This window comes from Pelophylax lessonae (genome assembly GCF_965119305.1).
Source record: "Pelophylax lessonae genome assembly, chromosome: 7".
In the NCBI taxonomy this organism is placed as follows: domain Eukaryota; kingdom Metazoa; phylum Chordata; class Amphibia; order Anura; family Ranidae; genus Pelophylax; species Pelophylax lessonae.
The window spans coordinates 52,143,704-52,168,035 of record NC_138774.1 but is presented as its reverse complement, the minus strand read 5'-3'; the positions used below and the strand labels follow the sequence as shown (position 1 = coordinate 52,168,035).

At 46.9% G+C, this 24,332-nt stretch overlaps 1 protein-coding gene across 1 annotated transcript in view; it reads right to left on the bottom strand.

Annotated features, from left to right (window-relative positions):
- LOC309560274 (complement C4-B-like) overlaps positions 1-24,332 on the bottom strand; it is a 249,941-nt gene that overhangs the window by 60,859 nt on the left and 164,750 nt on the right. The window contains exons 28-29 of the mRNA XM_082263867.1: positions 20,494-20,662; positions 10,569-10,735 (exon numbers count right to left, since the gene is read on the bottom strand). Of these exons, the coding sequence (XP_082119993.1) occupies positions 10,569-10,735; positions 20,494-20,662 (336 nt within the window). The remainder of the gene's footprint in view (positions 1-10,568; positions 10,736-20,493; positions 20,663-24,332) is intronic.

The following is a 24,332-nucleotide window of genomic DNA, read 5'->3' as shown; positions in this document are numbered from 1 at the left end:
ACATAGTTAGTGAGGTTGAAAAAAGACACCAGTCCATCCAGTTCAACCTATGATGTGTTTGTGTCAATAGTACATTGTATACCCCTGTATGTTGTGGTCGTTAGGTGCCCAACTAATAGTTTTTTGAAACTATCGATGCTCCCTGCTGATACCACTGCTTGTGGAAGAGAATTCCACATCCTTACCACTCTGACGGTATATAACCCTTTACGCAGTTTAAGGTGAAACCGTCTTTATTCAAATTTTAGTGAATGGCCGCGTGCCCTTTTAAATGTCCTCTTGCTGAAAACTTTGTTCCCTATGCTAGGGTCGCCATTATGGCATTTGTACATTGATATCATATTCTCTCCCAAGTGTCTCCACTCCAGAGAGAATATGTTCAATGCTTGTAGTCTTTCCTCATAGCTGAAGTCCTCCAGACCCTTTGATAGCTTTGTTGCTCTTCTCTGGACTCTCTCCAGTTCCAGCACATCCTTCCTGAGGACCAGAACTGGACAGCATACTCCAGATGTGACCCGACCAGAGTCTTGTAGAGTGGGAGAAATATTGTATCTCTGGACTGAATCCCCTTTTTAATACTAGCCAATACTATGTTGGCTTTGCTTGCAGCAGCTTGGCATTGCATGCCATTGTCAAGCCTGTTGTCTACTAGGACCCCCAGGTCCTTTTCCATCCTTGATTCCCCCAGAGGTTCACCCCCTAGTGAGTAACGTGGGTTTTTACTTTTGGAACCCAAATGCATTACCTTACATTTTCCAACATTAAACCTCATTTGCCATGTAGTTGCCCACCCCATTATTTTGTTCGGGTCTTCTTGCAAGGTTTCCACATCCTGTGTAGAAGGTATACGGAGATTAAGCTGGGTATCCCATCCTCTATATTGTTTATGAATAAATTAAACAGGATTGGTCCCAGGACAGATCCTTTGGGGACCCCAATTTCCACACCAGACCATTCCGGGTACTCCCCATTTATCATCACCCTTTGGACTCGCCCCTGAAGCCAGTTTTCAATCCAGGTACTTACTCTATGGTCCATACCTACGTACCTTAGTTTGTACAGTAAGTGTTTGTGCGGAACTGTATCAAATGCCTTTGCAAAATCCAGATACACCACATCCACAGGCCTTCCTTTATCTAGATGGTAGCTCACGTCTTCATAGAAGGTTAATAGATTGGTCTGGCAAGAATGATTTTTCATGAATCCATGCTGATTTCTACAAATAATACTGTTTTCATTACTAAAATCTTGTATATAGTCCCCTATCATCCCTTCCATTAGCTTGCAGACTATTGATGTTAGAGTAACCGGCCTGTAGCTCCCCAGGGATATATCTAGGCCCTTTTTAAAATATTGGTGCCACGGTGGCTTTTCTCCAATCATCTGGTACCATTCTAGTCAGTTGTCCATAAAATTAGGAACAATGGTCTGGCTATCACTTGGCTGAGTTTCTTAAGGACCCTCGGGTGTAAGCCATCTGGTCCCGGTGACTTATTTATGTTAAGTTTTTCAAGTCTATTTTGGACTCTGTCTTCTGTTAACCACGAGGCTGCTTCCTGTGACGTGTTATTAACATTAACATTGCAGTGTAGGTTGTTGTATCCCCCTGTTTCTTTCATAAAGACTGAGAAGAATTTATTCAGAACCTTTGCCTTCTCTCTGTCCTTTATAGCCAAATTCTCTTCATCATTCTTTTTGAAGCCAATACGTTCTGGCCTCACTTTCTTACTACTATATACAGTATACTTAAAGAATTTCTTGTTTTTTTTTACTCTCTTCCGCAATGTACCTTTCGTGTTCTATCTTAGCCTCCTTGATTGCGCTCTTACATTTCTTATTGCATTCATTGTAATGTTGGAAAGCTGACAATGACCCCTCAGCCTTGTATTTTTTGAAGGCCTTTTCTTTTGTTTTTCGTATGCATTTTTGCGTTGGAGTTTAGCCACCCAGGGTTTATGTTAGCTCTTTTAAACGTATTCCCTGTTGGAATGCACTGACCAATACCTTTATTTAGCATGTTCTTAAAGCACTTCCATTTTTCTTCCGTGTTCTTTGTTCCTAGAATTACCGGTATATACCATTTAATATCGTCTAGCAAAGAGCGCAGTTTAGGGAAGTTGGCTTTTTTGAAATTCAGTGTCCTTGTATTACCCTTGTGTTTCTCATTTCTGTAATTTATACTGAAACTAATTGACCTATGGTCACTGTTTCCTAAGTTGCCCCTTATTTCTACATCCTCGATTAGGTCTGTATTGTTCATAATCAGTAGGTCTAGTAACACATTGATTCTCGTTGGTGCATTCAGGGTTAGGATTTCACAGGAATGTTAGTGTTAGCGTTACAGGGAGAGTTAGTGTTAGGATTACAGGGAAGGTTAGTGTTAGGGTTACAGGCAGGGTTAGTGTTAGGATTACAGGCAGGATTAGCGTTGGGATCACAGGGATGGTTAGTATTAGGGTTACAGGGAGAGATAGTGTTAGAGTTAGAGGGAAGGATAGTGTTAGGGTTACAGGGAGGATCAGTGTTAGGGTTACAGGGATGGTCAGTGTTAGGGTTACAGGGATGGTCAGTGTTAGGGTTACAGGGATGGTCAGTGTTAGGGTTACAGGGATGGTCAGTGTTAGGGTTACAGGGATGGTCAGTGTTAGGGTTACAGGGATGGTCAGTGTTAGGGTTACAGGGATGGTCAGTGTTAGGGTTACAGGGAGAGATAGTATTAGAGTTACAGGGAAGGATAGTGTTAGGGTTAAAGGGAGGGTTAGTGATAGGGTTACACAGAGGGTTAGTGTTAGTATTAGTATTACAGGGAGGGTTAGCATTAGGATTACAGGGACTCAGGGAGGGTTGGTGTCAGTGTTACAGGGAGATTTAGCCAGCCCTTATATGAGTCTATGTGCCCATATATGACTCGATTTCCCACATCCACATATGAGGTAGATGGTGGAATCCTCCCGCTGAGTCTTTGTATTCTGACAGCGGGGAAAATCCTCTCTGTAAGAATACACTGATCAGCGCTGCTGGCTACATCCTACAGCGCTGATCGAGCAACAAAAAAAACAACAGGGCTGTTGTACACAAGTCGATGAGTAGATCAACCTCTGCACAACCAGTGCCCATACAGGGAATTCAATTTGGCTGGTCCCTGCTGAATTTTGAATTTCTGTCTCTCTGTAGAGCCTCTGATGGGGACTCCAATGTAAGGGAGGACTCTAAAGGGAACTCATATGTAAAGAGGAATTCGGATGTAAGTGGGGTCTTTGATGGGGGCTCTAATGTAAGGGGGGGGGGTAGTGCTAATGAGCTCAAGTTTATTTAAAATTTGATTTGTTTTTTCTGTTCCAATTATATACTGACTGCAAAAAAAAAAAAGAAAACTCGAAGTAAAACTTTATTAATTTGTTTAAATGTAATTAGTTCACTTAAAAAAATGATTTTCCTGACAGACTCCATGGCAGCATACGTATCGGGGTTTTGCCCCGCCTCCAAACCTACCCATAGGATATCACTCCCATAAATCTTTGCACCTGTTCAGCACACGTGTTCCTTTTTTGTCCTCCTAATGGATTACCTGTATCCTACCTGAAGATGGATCCCAGGAGATGGATGTCTCTACCATTCGGGTATTGAGTTTTCCAATAAGCCCCAGCTGTTGCGGGGTATGGAGCAGGGGTGAAGATTCTTCTGACGTGCACCTTGACCAAAAAGCCCATCTGCTGCGGGTGGCCTGTCCCCTTAAAGAATTATGAAGTCCGGTGTGTGCTGTATGCTCATCCATCCCTGGTGGCTAGCGGTTCGTTGGTGGTCGTGAGTACCCCTTGCCTGTTATATTTGTGTAACTCCATGGCAGCTTAAGTTTTTATTTCAGACGGTTTTGTATGTTCTTACCTTTATTTCCTGATATTCCCTGGTGCCTAGGGCTCCGGGGCCGGTCAGAGTGTACTTCCTGACCGGCCTCCGGTTTGCGAGCTACTGAGCATGAGCGGGCGCCTCGGAACGAGGCTTGGTTCTCGCACATGCTCAGTGACGAAGCGGCGCATGCTGATGACATCAGCGGGCGCCATTTTTAAAGCCTTCAGATGTCAGCAGAGTGTGTAGATTACACACTCTGCTGCTGGAAGTCAGTATTTTGCTGTCAGGTTCTCGGTGTGTCTACCTGCTGCATCCGCTGCTGCTCTGCATTTGCCCATATGGTCTTCCTGGTGAGTACTGGCCCCAGGTTTGTGGGAGTTGTTCCCCCTCTCCTCTTTCTTCCTCTCTGATCCCGTTGTCCGGCTCATCCCTGCAGGTCAGCGCCAGATGGAAACCTCCTCGCCCTCCAGTGGTCAGCCCGCCCTTAATAGGTATGCAGGGCCTGGGGGTTGGGGTGTGTAGAAAGGGGGGGATTTGGGCATTATTTATGTCCTGGCTCCCTGTTTGTCTTGCTTTTGTTCCTTTGTCTTACAGCCCTCCTAGGTCAGAACGGCATTCCTCACGCAAGAGCGAACATCATTCAAGTCCTCACCACCGGCACTCCTCCTCGAGATCTACTCAGAGGTCACAGTCTGGCTCCCATCATCATGGGAAATCATCTGCCTCAGCTGGCCCCTCGCGACGCCCAGATAGAGTGGGCTGTTGGGGTTGTGGTGCACGAGTCCCTGAAAGCAAGTCAATGTGCGACAAATGCTTCTCTCAAGCTGTGGGAGAGAGGGACAATCCAGACCAACGACTGGAGGCCCTAGTCAAGGGGGTCGTCAAGGATTCCCTGGCAGACTAGGGAGTAGGTCGGGCGCAGAGCCCAAAAGTGACTCCTCCAAGCCCTCCTCTTGGAAGACAGCCTAGGGAAGATCCTGAAACCTCTCAACCTAGTCACCTGTCAACTTTCCTGTCAGAAAGTGATTCAGAGGTTGAAGATCCCTGCTTGGGGTTTGAGTATGCTCTCGTCCCCTCCTTAGAGCTGTAAGAGAGACCCTGAATTGGAAAGACTCGGCTGTTTCTCCTCCAAAACAGAAGAGATTCTTTAAGCAGCTCTGCAAAGAGCGACTCAACTTCCCTTTTCTGGGTGCATTAGGGGATATTGTTACTGAAGAGTGGAATAAGGTGGAAAGGAAAAATTCCATGCTTTCCAAAATGTCCCGGTTATATCCTTTCAAGGAAGAAGATGTAAAACATTTAGAATCTCCTCCCTTGGTGGACGCCGCAGTCATGAGGCTGGTCAAACATGTGACCCTCCCACTAGAGGACACAGCCTCCTTTAACCGGTTGCCGACCGCTGCAAGTACATCTACTGCGGCGGTCAGCCCCGGCCAGGCAAAGTGACGTACCGGTACGTCACTAGCCTGGGAGCCAATAGCGGGCGAGCGCACGCCACCGGAGGTGCGCTCCTGCCTCGGCTCGTTCACGGACACCTGTCCGCCGGTCACTCGCGATCATCCGCTGTGAAGGGAGAAAGGCAGGCGGCTAATGTGAACAAAGCCGCCTGTCATTCTTCCCTGTGTAAAAGCACTGATCTAACGATCCTGCTATGTAGGACCGTTGATCTGTGCTGTTACACACACAGCCACATCCCTGCACAGTTAGAAGCACGCTCCTAGGGACACACTTAACCCCTCCCTCTCCAATAAAGTTAACCCCTTCCCTGCCAGTGTCATTTTTACAGTAACAGTGCAATGTAAAGCACTGATTACTGTAGTAATGTCACTGGTACCCCCAAAAGTGTCAAAAATGTCAGTCAAGGGTCCAATCTGTCCGCCGCAATGTCGCAGTCCCGCAAAAAAAAAAATCACAGATCGCAGCCATTACTCGTTAAAAAAAAAAATGACAAAAATCTTTCCCTTAGTTAGTAAACGCAATAACTTTTGTGCAAACCAATCAAAATTCGCTTATTGTGATTTTTTTTTTACCAAACATAGGTAGCAGAAAACAAATTGGCCAAAAATTTAAAAAAATTTTGATTTTTACATTTTTTTGGGGGGGGAATTTCATATAAAAAAAATGTGAAAAATATTGTTATTTTTGCAAAATTGGCGCTTTTTTTTTGATTATAGCGCATGATCAAAAAATCGCACAGGTGATCAAATACCACCAAAAGAAAGCTCTATTTGTGGGAAAAAAAGGACGTCAAATTTGTTTAGGTACACAGTCGCACGACCGCGCAATTGACCGTTAAAATCACGCAGTGCCGAATCGCAAAATACCCCCTGTTCAGGAAGGGGGTAAAATCTTCCGGGGCTTAAGTGGTCAAAGATTCTTTGGATAGGAGGATGGATTCTGATCTCAAATGAATCTACCCGACTGCAGGGATGGCCTGCAAGCCGGCACTGGCCTTGGCCACATTATCCAAAGCAATGGAGTTGTGGTCTGACTCAGTGGATGAGTCCTTCCGAAGCTTTTCTAAGGAGGCTGCCAGAAGTTCCCCGATTCAGGAACTTAAGATGGCTTCGTCTTTTCTGGGGGAGGCATCTATTGACCTTATATGTCTGTTGGCCAGGGTTATGCTGTCCTCAGCAACAGCCAAGAGGGCTCTGTGGCTCCGTCCTTGGATGGCTGACCCAGCTTCCAAACAAGTCTGGTGTCGTATTCCTTTTGGGGGTTCTTCCCTCTTTGGGAATAAGCTGGATGAGGCAATAACCAGGGCTACGGGTGGCAAGTCTGGCTTCCTTCTTCAGGATCGGCGCCCTCTCAATCCAAGGAAAGGACAACCCAGAAGGTATGTTCCTGACCGTGCCAGGGAAGCACACACCTATAGGCCTGGCAGAGAATTTGGTCGCAACTGGAGAGCAAGACAAACCTCCTCGCGGAAACCTTCTAAGAGTGTCCCCTCCGGTGAACGTGATACGACCAAGTCTTTTTGAGATTGGGCCCGCTCAGGCATGTCGGGCGGGGGCTCGGTTGCTACACTTCCGGCATGTCTGGGCGGCCTCAATCCGAGACTCCTGGACTGTCAGGACAGTCATGTACGGGCACAAGTGGACTTTCAGAGAAACACCAAGACCAAGGTTTCTTCCTACCTCCCTGCCACCCTTAGGAGAGAAGCGCCGGGCACTATTTTCCTACATAGAGTCACTGGTTTCTCAAGGGGCTGTCGTCTCCGTACCAGAACCAGAGTGCGGCCAGGGAATCTACTCCCCTCTTTTCTTGGTCCGCAAGAAAAACGGAACATGGAGGCCGGTCATAGATCTGATCTTTCTAAATCAATTTATCAGAAAGGAAAGGTTCAAGATGGAAACTCTTCTTTCAATCCAACAGGTGGTTCAACCTGCAGACTGGATGGTGTCTATAGATTTAAAGGACACCTATTTCCATGTCCCTGTTGCAGAAGATTTCCTCCGGTTTTCCGTCAATCAATTACACCTTCAGTTCACTTGCCTCCCCTTCGGGTTCTCCACTTCTCCACGAACCTTCTCAAAAGTTTTGCTGGCTGTGGTAGCTCTATTAAGAACAAAGGGCATTCGCTTGCACCATTACTTGGACGATCTGCTCCTCCTGTCCCAAGACAAATCTCAGCTGTTGACGCACCTGGACCAAGTGGTGTCCACCCTTCAGATGTTTGGGTGGCTGCTAAATCTGGAGAAAAGTCATCTTATTCCCACCCAGTCCCTCGTCTACCTCGGGGCCTTGTTCAATACACTGACAGCGACAGTCTCCCTTCCAGAGGAGAAAATCATGGTGGTCAGGGACAGAATTCTCCGTGCCCTCTCATCACCTCACCTCCAAGCACGTCAGTGCCTGAGAATTATCGGGACCATGGTGGCTGTAGCTCCCATGGTAAAGTGGGCCCTATGGAGAATGAGGCCATTCCAAAAGGCTTTCTTCATCAATGGGACACCTGGCATCTGGATCAGACCATCTTCCTGACCCCGGCCATGAGAGCAAGTCTTCCATGGTGGCTGCAGCGGGAGCATCTTCTATGCTGCCATTCTCTTGTACAAACCTCATGGGTTGTGGTAACCTCGGATGCCAGCAGCAAAGGTTGGGGGGCTTATTGCCTCTCGGAAGTGGCTCAGGGCAAATGGAAATTCCCCTCCCAGGGGGGAAGCTTTGAAAGTGTTCCCTCACTTGACAAAGGGTCTTCCGGTGATGCTAAGACTGGACAACACCTCAGCAGTCGCATACATAAGGAAGCAAGGACGGACACGCAGTTGGTCCTTGCCGCGAGAGGTGGAACCAATTATGGTCTGGGCTCAAAAAACAACTTGTCCCACCTGTCAGCAGCATATGTTCCGGGAGTCCAAAATGTCCAAGCCGACTTTCTATCTCGTGTGCAGTTGGACAACAACGAGTGGTCTCTCTTCGAAGAGGTCTTCGAGTGGATCCTGAGCCTGGGGTTCTCCCCAGAGGTAGACCTGTTTGCCTCTCCTCGCAACCGCAAGTTGAAAAAATATTATGCGAGGTTCAGGGATCCTCAAGCTCTGGGGATAGACGCTCTCACGGATCGTTGGAGGTTCAGCAGGGCATATGCCTTTCCCCCAGTTCCCATAATCCTTCAGTTTCTCCGGAGACTCAGCTCGGAAGCAGCGGAAATTGTGGCGGTGATTCCATACTGGCCCAACAGGCCCTGGTTCCCTCTTCTAACACTCCTCAGTGTTCAGGAACCAATTCCGCTGCCTCTCAGGCAAGATCTATTATCTCAAGGCACCATATTGCATCCTTGTCCAGCCCGGCTGCATCTGAAGGTTTGGCTGTTAAGAGGGGAAGGCTACAAGCCTTAGGGTGCCCTGAAGAGGCCATCTCTACGCTTTTGAGTGCCAGACGGAGTTCAACTAATAAAGTGTATGAGAGAATTTGGTCAAGATTTTCCTCGCATCATTCATCCATCAGGATTCAGGATGTGCTAAGCTTTCTACAGTCTGGTCTAGATCTTCCTCTATCAGTGAGTTCTCTGAGAGTTCAAGTGTTGGCTATTTCAGCCTTTACCGGCATTTCTTGGGCTATCCATACGCTAGTCCGACAATTCTTCAAAGGGGCAATGAGACTCAGGCCCCAGAAGAAGCCAAGGTTTCCTAAGTGGGATCTCCCCTTAGTCCTGGACTTTCTATCACAATGATTACGTGACACAGATGAAATTCTTACCATCAAGGAATTGACATTGATGACCGTGTTCCTGGTAGCCATTACATCGGCGAAAAGAGTCTCTGAAATCGGAGCTTTAGGGGCACAGGAGCCCTTTCTAACCTTTTTTCCAGACAGGGTAGTCTTAATCCCTATGCTGGAGGCTAGTCCGAAGGTTACTTCAGTTTTTCATGAAAAACACGGAAATAGTTCTGCCTACTTTTAGGCAAAAAGAAGGTTCTTCTGTCCATCCGCTGGATGTTGGAAATTGCCTCAAGCAGTATCTGGAAGCTACGGTCTCCCTTCGACAGTCAGATCATTTGTTTGTCATTTTCGGTGGAAAGAACAAGGGTCTTCGGGCTTCTTCAAGGTCCATCTCTTCTTGGATCATCCAAACTATCCAATGGGCTTATAGGGCTAAGGGCTTGACTCCTCCAGTGGCGATTACGGCTCATTCAACTCGGAGTGTCTCTACGTCCTGAAGTGATTTGTAGAGCAGCATCCTGGTCCTCTATAAATACTTTTTTGTCTCACTATTGTGTTGAGCCGGCGGCTCTTTCTTCTGTTAACTTTGGTTTACAAGTCTTGTCTGTTTGACAGAGTAAAATTAAACTTTTTGTTCAGCACCTGCCCACCCTTTTGTGTACGGCGAGTTATTTCCCGATACGTATGTTGCCATGGAGTCTGTCAGGAAAACTGAAAATGTATATCAAATTTTCCTTTCCTGATGGACTCCATGGCAGCAGGAGTTCCCTCCCAGATTCTGAGGAGGATAGTTACAGAACACGTGTGCTGAACAGGTGCAAAGATTTATGGGAGTCCTATGGGTAGGTTTGGAGGCGGGGCCAAACCCCGATACGTATGCTGCCATGGAGTCCATCAGGAAAGGAAAATTACGGTAAGTATTTGATATAAATTTTCTGTTTTTTTGGCCCGCAAATATTTGTAAAATATACAACGTGGCCCTTGTACTGAAAAGCTTTAGGAATAATACACCCAGCCATCATAAGTAAACTGCACCAAACTACTTTAAAGGGTAACTCCACTTTCATGGGAAAAAAAATATAAAATAAAATATTATAACATATAAAATTGTGCCACAAGTCAGATTTTAATTGAATGTTATTTAAAAAATTACCTTTCCCTTTCACTTTGCAACACTGTCATTTTCTGAAAAATATGGCAACCTGGAGGTGTTCTGTGCACAGATGGTGTACAGAAGTCCCCCCATTTCCTGCTTATAAGATTGGCTCACTGATTTTTCCAGAAGTCTGCACTAAAGATACAAGTCAGATTTTGGGCAGAGCATCCCCTGCAACAAAAATGTCATCTTTGGTGAGATACCCCCAAAGGAGAAACACATCTAAAGGGATGCAGACCCTGCAAGTGCAGCAGCTGATTAGTAATATTAAATCAATTTCATTCACATTCATTTTTCACAAGGACACAGACAAAAAAACTATTTCTTCAGAATAACAAAAGGAAGGAATCTGTAATAAAGTTTGTTCAAATTTACTCTTAATTCAGCCATTTCCTCTTACCTGGGTGGATTTAAATCCCCCACCATAGTTCTGCTGCTCGGAGAGCCAGGTGTACATCTCTTTTGCATTAGGAAGGTCCTCATGGAGCAGAGCCGTCAGTAAAGCATATGATGTTGTTTCAACAGCAAGAGCTGTACCTTTGGGGCCGAAATGCAGCTCACTCAGCTCTACAAATAAGATAGTAATGAAAATGTTACAGAAATAATCATACTTCATGCTTAGGCTACATAATGCGACAAAAGAGAGTCATCCCCTGTGTACAGGGGGATATGCAAGTTGTACAGTGTAATAATGAAATGGTAGGGACGCTACCCACCTTAACATAACTCAAATAACAACAATACACATAAATGCATTAGGAGGCAACTCGGTGTGCACATGTCCAGGGTCTCATGAGCAATCAGCGGAAAGTAACAACTAAGGTTGAGTTCAGATTCACTTCCTGTAAGTAGGGAGTAGTAACAGGGAGCACTAGGTGGAACTGTCCTAGCAAGGGATAGAAAACTTTGTTCTAGTGGTCCTGAAGGTAGAAAAGGAGGGGGAGGTAATCACTGAGAGTAATTCAATTTCAGGATTTGGTGGAATACGTTAGGTGGTTGGTGTCTAGTCTTAGCACAACAAGCCAATTAGACTAATCTAGGATGGTGATCTCTCATGAGAGAATTATATGTTTAGGAATGGTTAAGGAAGAATAAGAGGAGCAAAGTAGAAGAAGAGAAAAAGCATGGAGAGGAGAGGTAGAAAATGTGAGTAGAATCGCCAGGAGGAGAGGAGGGGAGGGAGGATGCAGATCCGATACTTATGGATTATCAGAGCTGGAGAAGAGGCGATTTAGGGAAGAAGAGTTGTCAAAGTCAGGGGGGGGGGGGGGGAAGTGATCAACCCAGGGTTTCCAAAGGCGTTCATATTTTTTGACCTTGTCAAGAAGTAATGCTTTCACCTTAGCGTGTATCATGGCTCTGGTAACTCTATTCTTGTGTAGCACTACCCCCCACAGAAGCCGCTTAAATCTTGGTGCCTGAGCCTCCCACTGATTGATTCACAACCAGACACAGAGTATTTTCACACAGCCACACTCTTCCGCTCCTTATCTCCAATGACCAGTCTAGGGGATTTGTTTTCATATTTTATTTAGAGAACTCGGATAGGAGAAGGGATTTAGTAGGATACTCCAAATTAACTAGTCACAGGTGAGGACAACTTTCTCAATAGAACTGTGTAGCAGACTATCAGTTGGGCCATACTCACCTGTATGGCATAAACAAGTCCCTTTGCATCAGAAGGAACTCAGTAAACTTTGCCTCTTAAAGATACTAGCCAGTGTCCCCTTTAGCTTGTACCCAGCAGCACAAGTTCCAGGGATCCCCTGTGGGGGTCTTTATTCACAAGGCTCCTGAAGCACCAGCGGTAGGCTTCCTCAGTAGTACCAGACAGGATCCGTAGACATCTTCCCTCAGTCAGCTCTCACCAGAACCATGGGTTGCAGCTTCAGTGTTTCAGGCCCTCAGGTTGCCCACCTGAGGCCGCATAGCAGCCTGCGCTGAGGAGGGGCAGCAGCCCCCTCCCCTCCTAGATCTCTCTCTCTCTCTCGAGGGAAGACTCCGAGCCCATGTGCTCTTCAGATATAAATACAGTTATCCAGCATGCCCTGGGGCACATCCCCCCTATAATTGGCAAGAGCTGTATAGGCATCCATGCTCTCATTTGCAAGGTTCCCACTGTCCAGTTCATCCCATAGCTACCAGACTAGTGTGAAACTTTCAAGACATCATGAGCAGCAGCACATTGATTGGTCAGCTGTCTGTTAAGCAAACAGCATATCAATTTGCCTAGCTGTCTCCCTGTTAAGCAGAGAAACAAAAAAACATATACACTCACTCTAGCACCTACCTAGGAGGGTGCTACACTTAGTTTCCGTGACATTGAGATAAATGGTTTTCCAGGAGAAATAATCATACTTCTTTAAAATGCTTCTGAACTGTGTTTGTAGTTAAAGGATGTGTCCATCTGCTAAATTATATCCTGGCAAAATCAGGAAATCCCCTCCCTCTGTTTCTGGGTGTGTGGTTAAGATTACTTACCACAAACTACACTTTTGCTTGAAATTCTTTTAAAGTATTTATTTGTCAAGAATATCAGATACAGCCAATAAGTTTTGGGGGAAAAACTCCTCTTCTTCAGGGTTATCAAGTCCTAATGGCAGAGTAGATGCTAATTATGAAAAAGGGGGAAAACTTTTCAGCCAAAACGTGTTGGCTGTATTTGATGTTATCAGGTCTTAATGGCAGAGTAAAGGCTAATTCTGAGGAAGGGGGGAGTCCTTTTCTACCAAAACGTGTTGGCTAAATCCCATGTTATTAGGTCCTAATGGCAAAGTAAAGGCTAGCTCTGAAGGAGGAGTCCTTTTGCACCAAAATGTGTTGGCTGTATCTGACGTTATCAGGTCCTAATGGCAGAGTAAAGGATAGCCCTGAGGAAAGAGGATTCCTTATCCCCCAAAACGTGTTGGCTATATCTAAAATTCATCACAAATGGGTACCTTAAACAAATTTAAAGTGAGATGGATGTTTGTACTAGGCGCTCCTAACCACATACCCACACATTGTGCAGCTGTTGAGCGATATGCCATTGTGATCAGAGGGGCAGCAGCCTAGGCCCAGAACAAGGTGCCTACCTTAAACACCAATGAAACCCCGGAAAATACATTTTATTCTTTATTTATTTGAACTAATCTCTATTCACTCCAATCTAGCACTATCATACACCTATCAGACTTTCCTTCCTCCCTGGGACAGTACACTATAGTCAGAATAAATTTATTTTTACTTTAAATACAGTAGATGTGAGATGATGTCCGTGGCATCGTCACACTATACCACTATGTAGCACCCTCTTAGGTAGGTGGTAGAAAGTGCATAGTTTTTTGGGTTATCCTGCTTAACAGGGGGACTGTTTGGCAAATGTAAGTACTCTCTGCCTAACAGGGAGCAGTGATCCATAGATAGGGTCTGCTTAGTGTGATTAGATGCTGCTCATGTTGTCTGCCTGTTTCACACTGGTCCAATAGGAAGAGGCATATTGGACAGTGGGAGGGAACCTGACAAATGGGAGCATGGGTGTAGATACAGCCCTGGCCATTGGCAGAGGAAGGTGCCTCAAGGCTTGCTGGGTGACTGTATTTCTGTATTTATACCAAGAGAGCATGTGTACACAAGGTCTTTAGCTGGAGAGCAGGGTCCCGGAGAATGGTGGGGGGGGGGGGGGGTCGCTGCTTCTCCTCTGTACAGGCTGCCATGCGGCCTCAGGTGGTCAACTTGAGGGCCAGAGTCGCAGAAGCTAAAACCTAGATGTCCTGTAGAGCTGACTGGAAGGGAGACACACCTCGAAGGATCTGTTGCTGGCTACTGTGAGTACAGACCTAAGTCTGGTAGCCTGTTCGGTGAGCGCCATCCCTGCAAGCTAGTACAGTCAGTGGACAGGGTGCCAGCTAAAGGCAATACTGGTAAGTGTCCTGAAGAATCAGAGTTCATTGAGTCTGCTGTCAGAACAAGCAAAGGCCTTTTTTTTCCATACAAATGATGTATGGTTCAGCAGAGATCTGCTATTCAGTTCAACCAAGTGAGGCCAAGTAGGAGTTGTCCTATTCTGTGCATAGTTAAAGTTGGAGAATCCCATTAATCACAGATCAGATCTGTGGGAGCCATTGGGAGACAAGCTGTCACTTGTAACCCAGAAGCCAGACTTCTGTGTTTACAAGTGACCGTGGTGAGCAGGGAGCAGAGGACCTGAGCCAGAGGTGGTGGAACCGAGTTCCACTAAGTTCCAGCTGAAAAAAAAGCCCTGGTTAGCATGTTCAAGATCTCACGATCAGCTCTCTATGTATTAAAAGTAAAACAGTGCCACCTGCAGGTAGCGCATGGCACTTTCGAAGTGCAAGCAGTATGAAGCTACAAAACGCCAACATTTTCACGGCTACTACTAAGACGGGGATTGGCTGAAACTCATCAGAGTCTGTATGGTTATATTCCTGTACTCACTATGAGGAAATACATTTACACCAAGGGACATTAAAATGTCCTGAGGATTTGAGGTCAGTTAGCAGTGGTATTAGCACTGAACATCTCCACCCTTTGGTATCTATGTGAGCAGAGGTTGGGTGTTCTGTAATATTAACACAATTCCTGTCCTAATGTGACCATGTTGCTCCTCCATGGGTACAGTACAGTGAGCTAGTGTCGTCACCATAGGAAAAGAAGTGTCTTGCTGGCAGGATCACCAGATTAAAATAAAGGGAGAAAAGCCCATAACAATAAAATTAATGCAGACACCACATATAAAGGACTGGTAAGCTGCAAAATATTACATTATTGATCTTGGGTTTCAACAGACTTTAAAATAAAAATCTGCTGTGTAAATACCTCAGTGTTCACAGATCTATCATAAATAACCCCTGCATAGGCATGTGAAGGGGGTGTGCCAGGTGTGCCTGGGCACACCCTAATTACTCTGTGCAGTGTCAATTTCCCCTACTGACCGGGCTTATCCTCATGTTATGCCCCTCACTGCAGTGCTGCTGGCTTCCCTCCTCTCCTCTCACCCCCCCTGCTGTGGGGGATGTTTTAGGATGGAGAGCAGGGGAAAGGCACTAATCAATAAGTCATTTACTAGCCCCTCCTTTTCTAAATGAACACAGAGAACACACTTACTCACTGTGTTCATTCATAACTGAAGCATAGTAAACTTTGTTTACTATGCTTATTTTAATACAAACTTTTTATTTAGTTATAAAATTACAAGGAATGCAATCATACAGTAAATTTTTGTGAGCAGGATACGGTGTGTTTACATATAACAACTGTGTGACAGACTTAGCAATTGGTATAGAGTATGGGTTACGATTACATCCAGTCCTCGAATTGCAGTGCAGAGTATTACATCTAAAAAAGCATACTCTCCAATAGTAAGATATAAACTATGCTGGTCTGTGCTTGCAGATAGGTAAGGTGTCCTTATGGTATGTATTTACTATCCTTTTGTTTGTGAATGACCAGGAACCCACACAGCACTTCCCATTCATTCACTGTCCAGTGCTGCTGAGGCTGCAGAGAAAGGCATGTGTGTTTGAGCTTTGGGGTGCACACCCTAATGCACTAGGCTGTGCACACCTATGAACCGCCTGTAACATGTCTATTGTATATATTTTCTATAAATGTAAGCTCCATCTAGTGGCCATAATGAGGTATTTTCCTAAAATAAAAAAATTACATAAAAAAAAAAACCTTTTGGCCACTAGAAGGAGCTGTTGATCATAAGAAATACACATATTAGACATATTATGATAATTATTTATGACAGCCAGTGGCGGCCCGTGCATAGGGGGCGCCAGGGCGCCGCCCCCCTAAAAAAAAAAGGAAAAAAAAAAAAAAAAAAGACAAAAAAAAAAACAATAAAGTTAGGAAAAAAAAAAATTGGGTTCGCCGGCCTGACCGGCTTATGTGGTGGCTAAAGGGGGGGTGGGGTTTACGACCCAGAAGAGGCGCCGATTGGCTGCCTTCTGGGGCGTAACCTGGGCGCAGAAAAGAGCGCTTGGCCACCCCCACCTGGCTGTGATTGGTCCAGACTCCAGCCTGGACCAATCACAGAAGGACATCATCTGGTCACGTGACGCGTGGGGCGGTGCACTGCCCGGCGTCACGATCACCGACACCGCTTCCGCCTTCCGGGTTCCATTCCTTCCCGGGCCGCGGCTGAGAGAAGATAGAAGACTCCCGAGTCCCATCCGCTCAGAGCACTCGCCGACGCTGAGTCGGCGCCTGACCAGGAGGACCAGTGCAGGACCAGGAGGAGACCAGGAGTCGGATCGGGCGGCGGCGGGCCTTCTAAGTGGACGGACGGCAGACAGCATTCGGATCCAGGCCTCAGGTCGGAAGAGAGAGAAGAGTCCAGCCCTGTGCAGCAGCAGCCCGGTAAGTCCTCAGTCGTCCTCCTCCTCCTCAGGCCTCTGTCCACTCACAAAAAAATGCATGCCTTGCCATTGCCATCCATGCCATTGCCATCCATGCCATTGCCATCCATGCCATTGCCATCCATCCATGCCATTGCCATCCATGCCATTGCCATCCATCCATGCCATTGCCATCCATCCATGCCATTGCCATCCATGCCATTGCCATCCATCCATGCCATTGCCAGCCATCCATGCCATTGCCATCCATGCCATTGCCATCCATGCCATTGCCAGCCATCCATCCATGCCATTGCCATCCATGCCATTGCCATCCATGCCATTGCCAGCCATCCATGCCATTGCCATCCATCCATGCCATTGCCATCCATGCCATTGCCAGCCATCCAAGCCATTGCCATCCATGCCATTGCCATCCATGCCATTGCCATCCATCCATGCCATTGCCATCCATGCCATTGCCATCCATGCCATTGCCATCCATCCATGCCATTGCCATCCATGCCATTGCCATCCATCCATGCCATTGCCAGCCATCCATGCCATTGCCATCCATGCCATTGCCATCCATGCCATTGCCAGCCATCCATCCATGCCATTGCCATCCATGCCATTGCCATCCATGCCATTGCCAGCCATCCATGCCATTGCCATCCATCCATGCCATTGCCATCCATGCCATTGCCAGCCATCCAAGCCATTGCCATCCATGCCATTGCCAGCCATCCATCCATGCCATTGCCATCCATGCCATTGCCAGCCATCCATCCATGCCATCCATCCATGCCATTGCCATCCATGCCATTGCCATGCATCCATGCCATTGCCATCAATGCCATTGCCATCCATCCATGCCATTGCCATCCATGCCATTGCCATCCATCCATGCCTTTGCCATCCATCCATGCCATTGCCATCCATGCCATTGCCATCCATTGCCTGCCATCCATGCCATGCCATTGCCATCCATTGCCTGCCATCCATGCCATGCCATTGCCTGCCATCCATGCCATGCCATTGCCTGCCATCCATGCCATGCCATTGCCTGCCATCCATGCCATGCCATCCATGTCATTGCCATCCATTGCCTGCCATCCATGCCATGCCATTGCCATCCATTGCCTGCCATCCATGCCATGCCATTGCCATCCATTGCCTGCCATCCATGCCATGCCATTGCCATCCATGCCATGCCATTGCCATCCATTGCCTGCCATCCATGCCATGCCATTGCCATCCATTGCCTGCCATCCATGCAATGCCATTGCCATCCATTGCCTGCCATCCATGCCATTGCCATCCATTGCCTGCCATCCATGCCATTGCCATCCATTGCCTGCCATCCATGCCATTGCCATCCATTGCCTGCCATGCCATCCATGATGATAATGATATCTGCTGCAGATATCATCATCATGGATGGATAGATGGACGGACCCAGGCCAGAACAGGTAGGTACAGGCAGGTCACGGTGCAAGATTTATCAAGTTACCCAGGCCGGGCCCAGACCAGAGTGTGCAGATATCATTATATATATCATCATGGATGGATGGATGATCCATCCATCCATGATGATATATATAATTATATCTGCACACTCTGGTCTGGGCCTGGCTTGGGATATTATTCTTGCACCGTGACCTGCCTGTACCTACCTGTTCTGGCCTGGCCTGGGTCCATCCATCCATCCATCCATCCATCCATCCATGATGATAATGATATCTGCACACTCTGGTCTGGGCCCGGCCTGGGTAACTTGATAAATCTTGCACGGTGACCTGCCTGTACCTACCTGTTCTGGCCTGGCTTGGGTCCATTCATCCATGATGGATGGATAGACCCAGGCCAGAACAGGTAGGTACAGGCAGGACATGTATACTGGTCACTACATTGAAAGGGACATGTATACTGGTCACTACATTGAAAGGGACATGTATGCTGGTCACTACATTGAAAGGGACATGTACGCTGGTCACTACATTGAAAGGGACATGTACGCTGGTCACTACATTGAAAGGGGCATGTACGCTGGTCACTACATTGAAAGGGGGCATGTACGCTGGTCACTACATTGAAAGGGGGCATGTACGCTGGTCACTACATTGAAAGGGGCATGTACGCTGGTCACTACATTGAAAGGGACATGTACGCTGGTCACTACATTGAAAGGGACATGTAAGCTGGTCACTACATTGAAAGGGGCATGTATGCTGGTCACTACATTGAAAGGGGCATGTATGCTGGTCACTACATTGAAAGGGGGCATGTACGCTGGTCACTACATTGAAAGGGGCATGTACGCTGGTCACTACATTGAAAGGGGCATGTACGCTGGTCACTACATTGAAAGGGACATGTATGCTGGTCACTACATTGAAAGGGGCCTGTACGCTGGTCACTACATTGAAAGGGGGCATGTACGCTGGTCACTACATTGAAAGGGACATGTATGCTGGTCACTACATTGAAAGGGACATGTACGCTGGTCACTACATTGAAAGGGGCCTGTACGCTGGTCACTACATTGAAAGGGGGCATGTACACTGGTCACTACATTGAAAGGGACATGTATGCTGGTCACTACATTGAAAGGGGGCATGTACGCTGGTCACTGCATTGAAAGGGACATGTATGCTGGTCACTACATTGAAAGGGGGCATGTACACTGGTCACTACATTGAAAGGGACATGTATGCTGGTCACTACATTGAAAGGGACATGTACGCTGGTCACTACATTGAAAGGGGCCTGTACGCTGGTCACTACATTGAAAGGGGGCATGTACACTGGTCACTACATTGAAAGGGGGCATGTACGCTGGTCACTGCATTGAAAGGGACATGTATGCTGGTCACTACATTGAAAGGGGCATGTACGCTGGTCACTACATTGAAAGGGGGCATGTACACTGGTCACTACATTGAAAGGGGGCATGCACACTGGTCACTACATTGAAAGGGGGCATGTACGCTGGTCACTACATTGAAAGGGGGCATGTACTGTGGGGTTAGTGCTAGGGGGCCTGTACTGTGGGATTAGTGCTAGGGGGCCTGTACTGTGGGATTAGTGCTAGGGGGCCTGTACTGTGGGATTAGTGCTAGGGGGCCTGTACTGTGGGGTTAGTGCTAGGGGGCCTGTACTGTGGGATTAGTGCTAGGGGGCCTGTACTGTGGGATTAGTGCTAGGGGGCCTGTACTGTGGGATTAGTGCTAGGGGGTCTGTACTGTGGGGTTTGTGCTAGGAGGCCTGTACTGTGGGATTAGTGCTGGCGGGGTCTGTACTGTGGGGTTTGTGCCACTCTCAGTCAGTGTATCCCATAATAGGGTGTCTCTCACAGTATATGCCATAATAGGGCCCCTGCTCCCTATTATGGGATATACTAGTACTGAGAGACCCCTTAATATGTGATATATTGGGAGAATTTGTTCACGCAAGCAAAATATAGGGGACAAAATGGGTGGAGTCTATAAGGGGTGGGGCTTCTGATAAATGGGAGGGGTCAAAATAGAAGGGCGGGGTCTTGCGCCCCCCCATCTTAAAACTTCACCAGCCGCCACTGATGACAGCTGTGAGAAAACTGAGGCATTTTCATTTCCATAGAAATAAACCACTATGTCTCTTGTAATAGGTTCAGTTATTAGAGGGTACGCACAGAGACCTGAAGATTGAAGAAGGATATTAAGTGATATACTGGTAACCTAGGAAACATTTTTATACTGCAAGGGAGGAGGTATTCTGCTATATTTCATAAATGCACAAAGTGAATATTGCACAAAACAATGTCATTTCCAGAAAGGATCCAGAACAGTAACAATTGTAGTAGAAATATTGGAAAGGGAGATAAGAAAAAATAGAATTATAATATATATATATATATATATATATATATATATATATATATATATATATACACACACACTGTATATTATAATAAAAAAAATAAAATTTTTCATTACTCACTAGACCCTTCTTGGCCTTTGGTCAGCAGTTTTTTGTAGGCTTTATTCTTCAAAACGGAGTCACTGGACGTGAGAGCGAGGGCGTAAGCGGTGATAGCCAGGGGGTACGACTCAGACAAGGAGTCCAGCGAGGTTCGCAGGTAATCAATTGCTTTACTAATGCTGCCTTTCTGTAATGGCAGGAAGAGAAGAACACAGGAATGAGGTAAAGGGAAACAATGACCAAAGTTCGGGCAAAATCATTTTTATGTTTTGGATACAGTAGAGAGTAGCGGTCTCCAAACTTTCTAAACAAACGGCCACTTTACGACCCTTCAAGCGTTGTGGCCAGTGGGAGTAGAAAATGTCCCCGGATTCAATGAAACTAAACAATGCCTTAAACTTGGTGGTCAGTAGGAATAAACTAATTACATAGTGTCTGTCGTAAATAAGGGGAGGAATAGTGCTCCATCATTGGTATCGGTTATGGGAATAGTGCCTCGTCATTGCTATTGCTTGTAGGCATAGTGCTTCATCATTGGTATTGGCTAGGGGAATAGTACCTCATCATTGGTATTGGTTGGAGAAACAGTGCCCCATCATTGGTATTAGTTAGAGGAATAGTGCCTCATCTTTGGTATTGCTTGGAGGGTTAGTGCTCCATCATTGGTATTGGTTAGAAGAATAATGCCTCATCATTGATATTGGTTGGAGGAATAGTGCTCCATCATTGGTATTGGTTGAAAGAATAATGCCTCATCATTGATATTGGTTGGAGGAATAGTGCACCCTCATTAGTATTGGTTGGAGGAATAGTGCCTCCTCATTGGTATTAGTTGGAGGAATAGTGCCTCATCATTGATACTGGTTGGAGAAATAGTGCCCGATCATTGTATTGATTCAAGGAATAGTACTCCGTCATTGGTACTGGTTTAAGGAATAGTGCTCCATCAATGGTATTGGCTGGAGGAATAGTGCTCTCTCACTGGTATTGGTTGGAGGACTAGTGCCCCATCATTATTATTAGTTGGAGGAATAGTGCCTCAGCATTGGTATTGGCTGGAGAAATAGTGCCCCATCACTGGTATTAGTAGGAGGGATAGTGCCTCATTATTGGTATTGCTTGGAGGATTAGCGCTCTCTAATTGGTATTGGGGATCGACTGATTATCGGGAGGGCCGATATTCACTTTCCCCGATATATCGGTATAGCTCCGAAACTTGCCGATATTACCGATATTGTTGTGACATCATTGAGTATGTTGCGCTACACGCCTCCGTGCACTGGGCCTAACCTTCTGCCTTCTTAGGCCGCCTCCCTTGCCTTGGACAGCCTCGTCTGGAGTCGGGAGTCTCTCGGGAGTGTATAACACAGCCATACAACCACTCACAGCAGCCCGGTGCCAGCCAGCCACCCACACCTACAGGCCCTGTACCAACCAGCCACAGGCACTGTACCAGCTAGACACCCGCCCACCGGCCCTGCACCAGCCAGCTAGCCACAGGCACTGTACCAGCCAGCCACCCACATGCCCTGTACCAGCCATCCACCCACCACAGGGTGCCAGCCAGCCAGCCCCCCACCCACCACATGGTGTCAGCCAGCCAGCCACCCACCACCACAGGGTGCCAGACAGCCAGCCACCCACCACCACAGGGTGCCAGAAAGCCAGCCACCCACCACCACAGGGTGCCAGACAGCCAGCCACCCACTACCACAGGGTGCCAGACAGCCAGCCACCCACCACAGGGTGCCAGCAAGCCAGCCACCCACCACAGGGTGTCAGCCAGCCAGCCACCCACCACAGGGTGTCAGCCAGCCAGCCACCCACCACAGGGTGTCAGCCAGCCACCCACCAACACAGGGTGCCAGACAGACAGCCACCCACCACAACAGGGTGCCAGACAGCCAGCCAGCCACCCACCACAGGGTGCCAGACAGCCAGACACCCACCATCACAGGGTGCCAGACAGCCAGCCACCCACCACCACAGGGTGCCAGACAGCCAGCCACCCACCACAGGGTGCAAGCAAGCCAGCCACCCACCACAGGGTGCCAGACAACCACCCACCCACCACAGGGTGCCAGCAAGCCAGCCACCCACCACCACAGGGTGCCAGACAGCCAGCCACCTACCACAGGGTGCCAGACAGCCAGCCACCCACCACTGGGTGCCAGCCACTCATCTCCACAGGGTGCCAGCCAGACAGGCAGCCAGCCAGTTTTTTTAACCCTATATTCAATTTCAGTAGTGTCTTTCAAATTTCAATGGAGATGGATGCGGATAGAGTAAAGTAAAAGTGTGATATGAGACTATTTCTTGTCTCCATCTCCAGGAAAAGAAGCAGTGTGCAAGACGTGCACAATGTAAGCATGGGATCAGCAATTGCAAAAACCAAAAATACATCAAATCTTTGGACCCATCTAAAAGTTCATCATGCAAAATTATATCATGCAGCACAGAAAAAACACAACGAATCACAAGGTGAAATACCAGTATCCCAGCAGGCAACAATAACAGATATGTTTCAGAAAAAAAACAGGTGGCTAAATTCAGATGGAAGATCCCACTGCTGGACAGAGTAATCACACAGATGATGGTCACTGATAACCAGCCATTTACAATGATGTCTGACTCTGGATTTAAGCAGTTGATGTCCATAGTTGAGCCAAGGTACACAATGAAGAGTGACAAATATTATCGAACTGAAATGCTGGGAAAGATTCACCAAAAGGTCGTTGAGAAAGTAAAGGCTATGCTGAAACCAGAGAATGCTGGCAACTCACTCTCATTCACAAATGACTGCTGGTCAGGACAAACAGAGTCACTAATGTGTCTTACATGCCATTTCATTGACAGCGGATGGACAAGAAGGCATTGGGTGTTGAATACAAAAGTGATGCAATGATCACACACTGGAGTACATTAGAGAAAGGTTTCTAGGCATGTTAGAAGAATGGGGAATCACCAAAGACCAAATGATGCTTGTGATTCGAGACAGCGGAGCAAACATGGAGAAAGTAATGAGGCTTGCTGACGTGTCAGACCTCAGTTGCATGGCACACACCCTCCAACTTGTGGTAAATGATGGTCTGTCAAACCAGAGAGCTTTGCTTAATATACCAATGTATAGAAGGTATTTCCCACAATTCTAATCAAATACCGGCGCTTCTGTGTTACACTGCAGAGGGGAGGGGCTGGGATCCCCCTCTGACAGCTACCGGTATGAGAGGAGAAAGACAGATGCAGCTGAGAGCGGAGCGGCGATGCAGGGAAGGTATTTCACAGTATTATATTACAAAAACACACATTGGACATTATTTAAAACACTAATAAAGTGCATCCTAGGATTTTTCATACACTAAACTAGGGCTTATTTTCAGGGTAGGGCTTATATTGCAGCCCTCCCCAAAAATAACACTAGGTCTTACTTTCAGGGTAGGTCTTTGTGACGGTGTTCACCGTCACTGGAATTTAAGGACAGATGGGTGATGGTTTGAATTGCTTCATATTTGTCAGCAAGGTCTCTGACCAGGAAGTACAACTCCTAATATGGTTATTCCAGGAAGTTCAATGAGGAGACGGACTGTCTAACAATGTTGCTTTTGTCTGAGGTGGCTTTCCATTCACCTATTGTCGGGTGTGCTAATGAACTCACCTGCTGTCTGCTAAGGGATGTATTGACACTCAGAGTAATGTGTATTGGGGGCTCGTTAGGGAACCATTGTTCTGTGTCTGGCTATTGTGTACATTGATTGCCCCCTGGGGCTTCTGTCTCATTACACATAACAGTCCTTCTACTCAAGTTATCTGACCAATCCCTGCTGACTCATTTTCAAGTCCTCATTTGCATGGTGAAA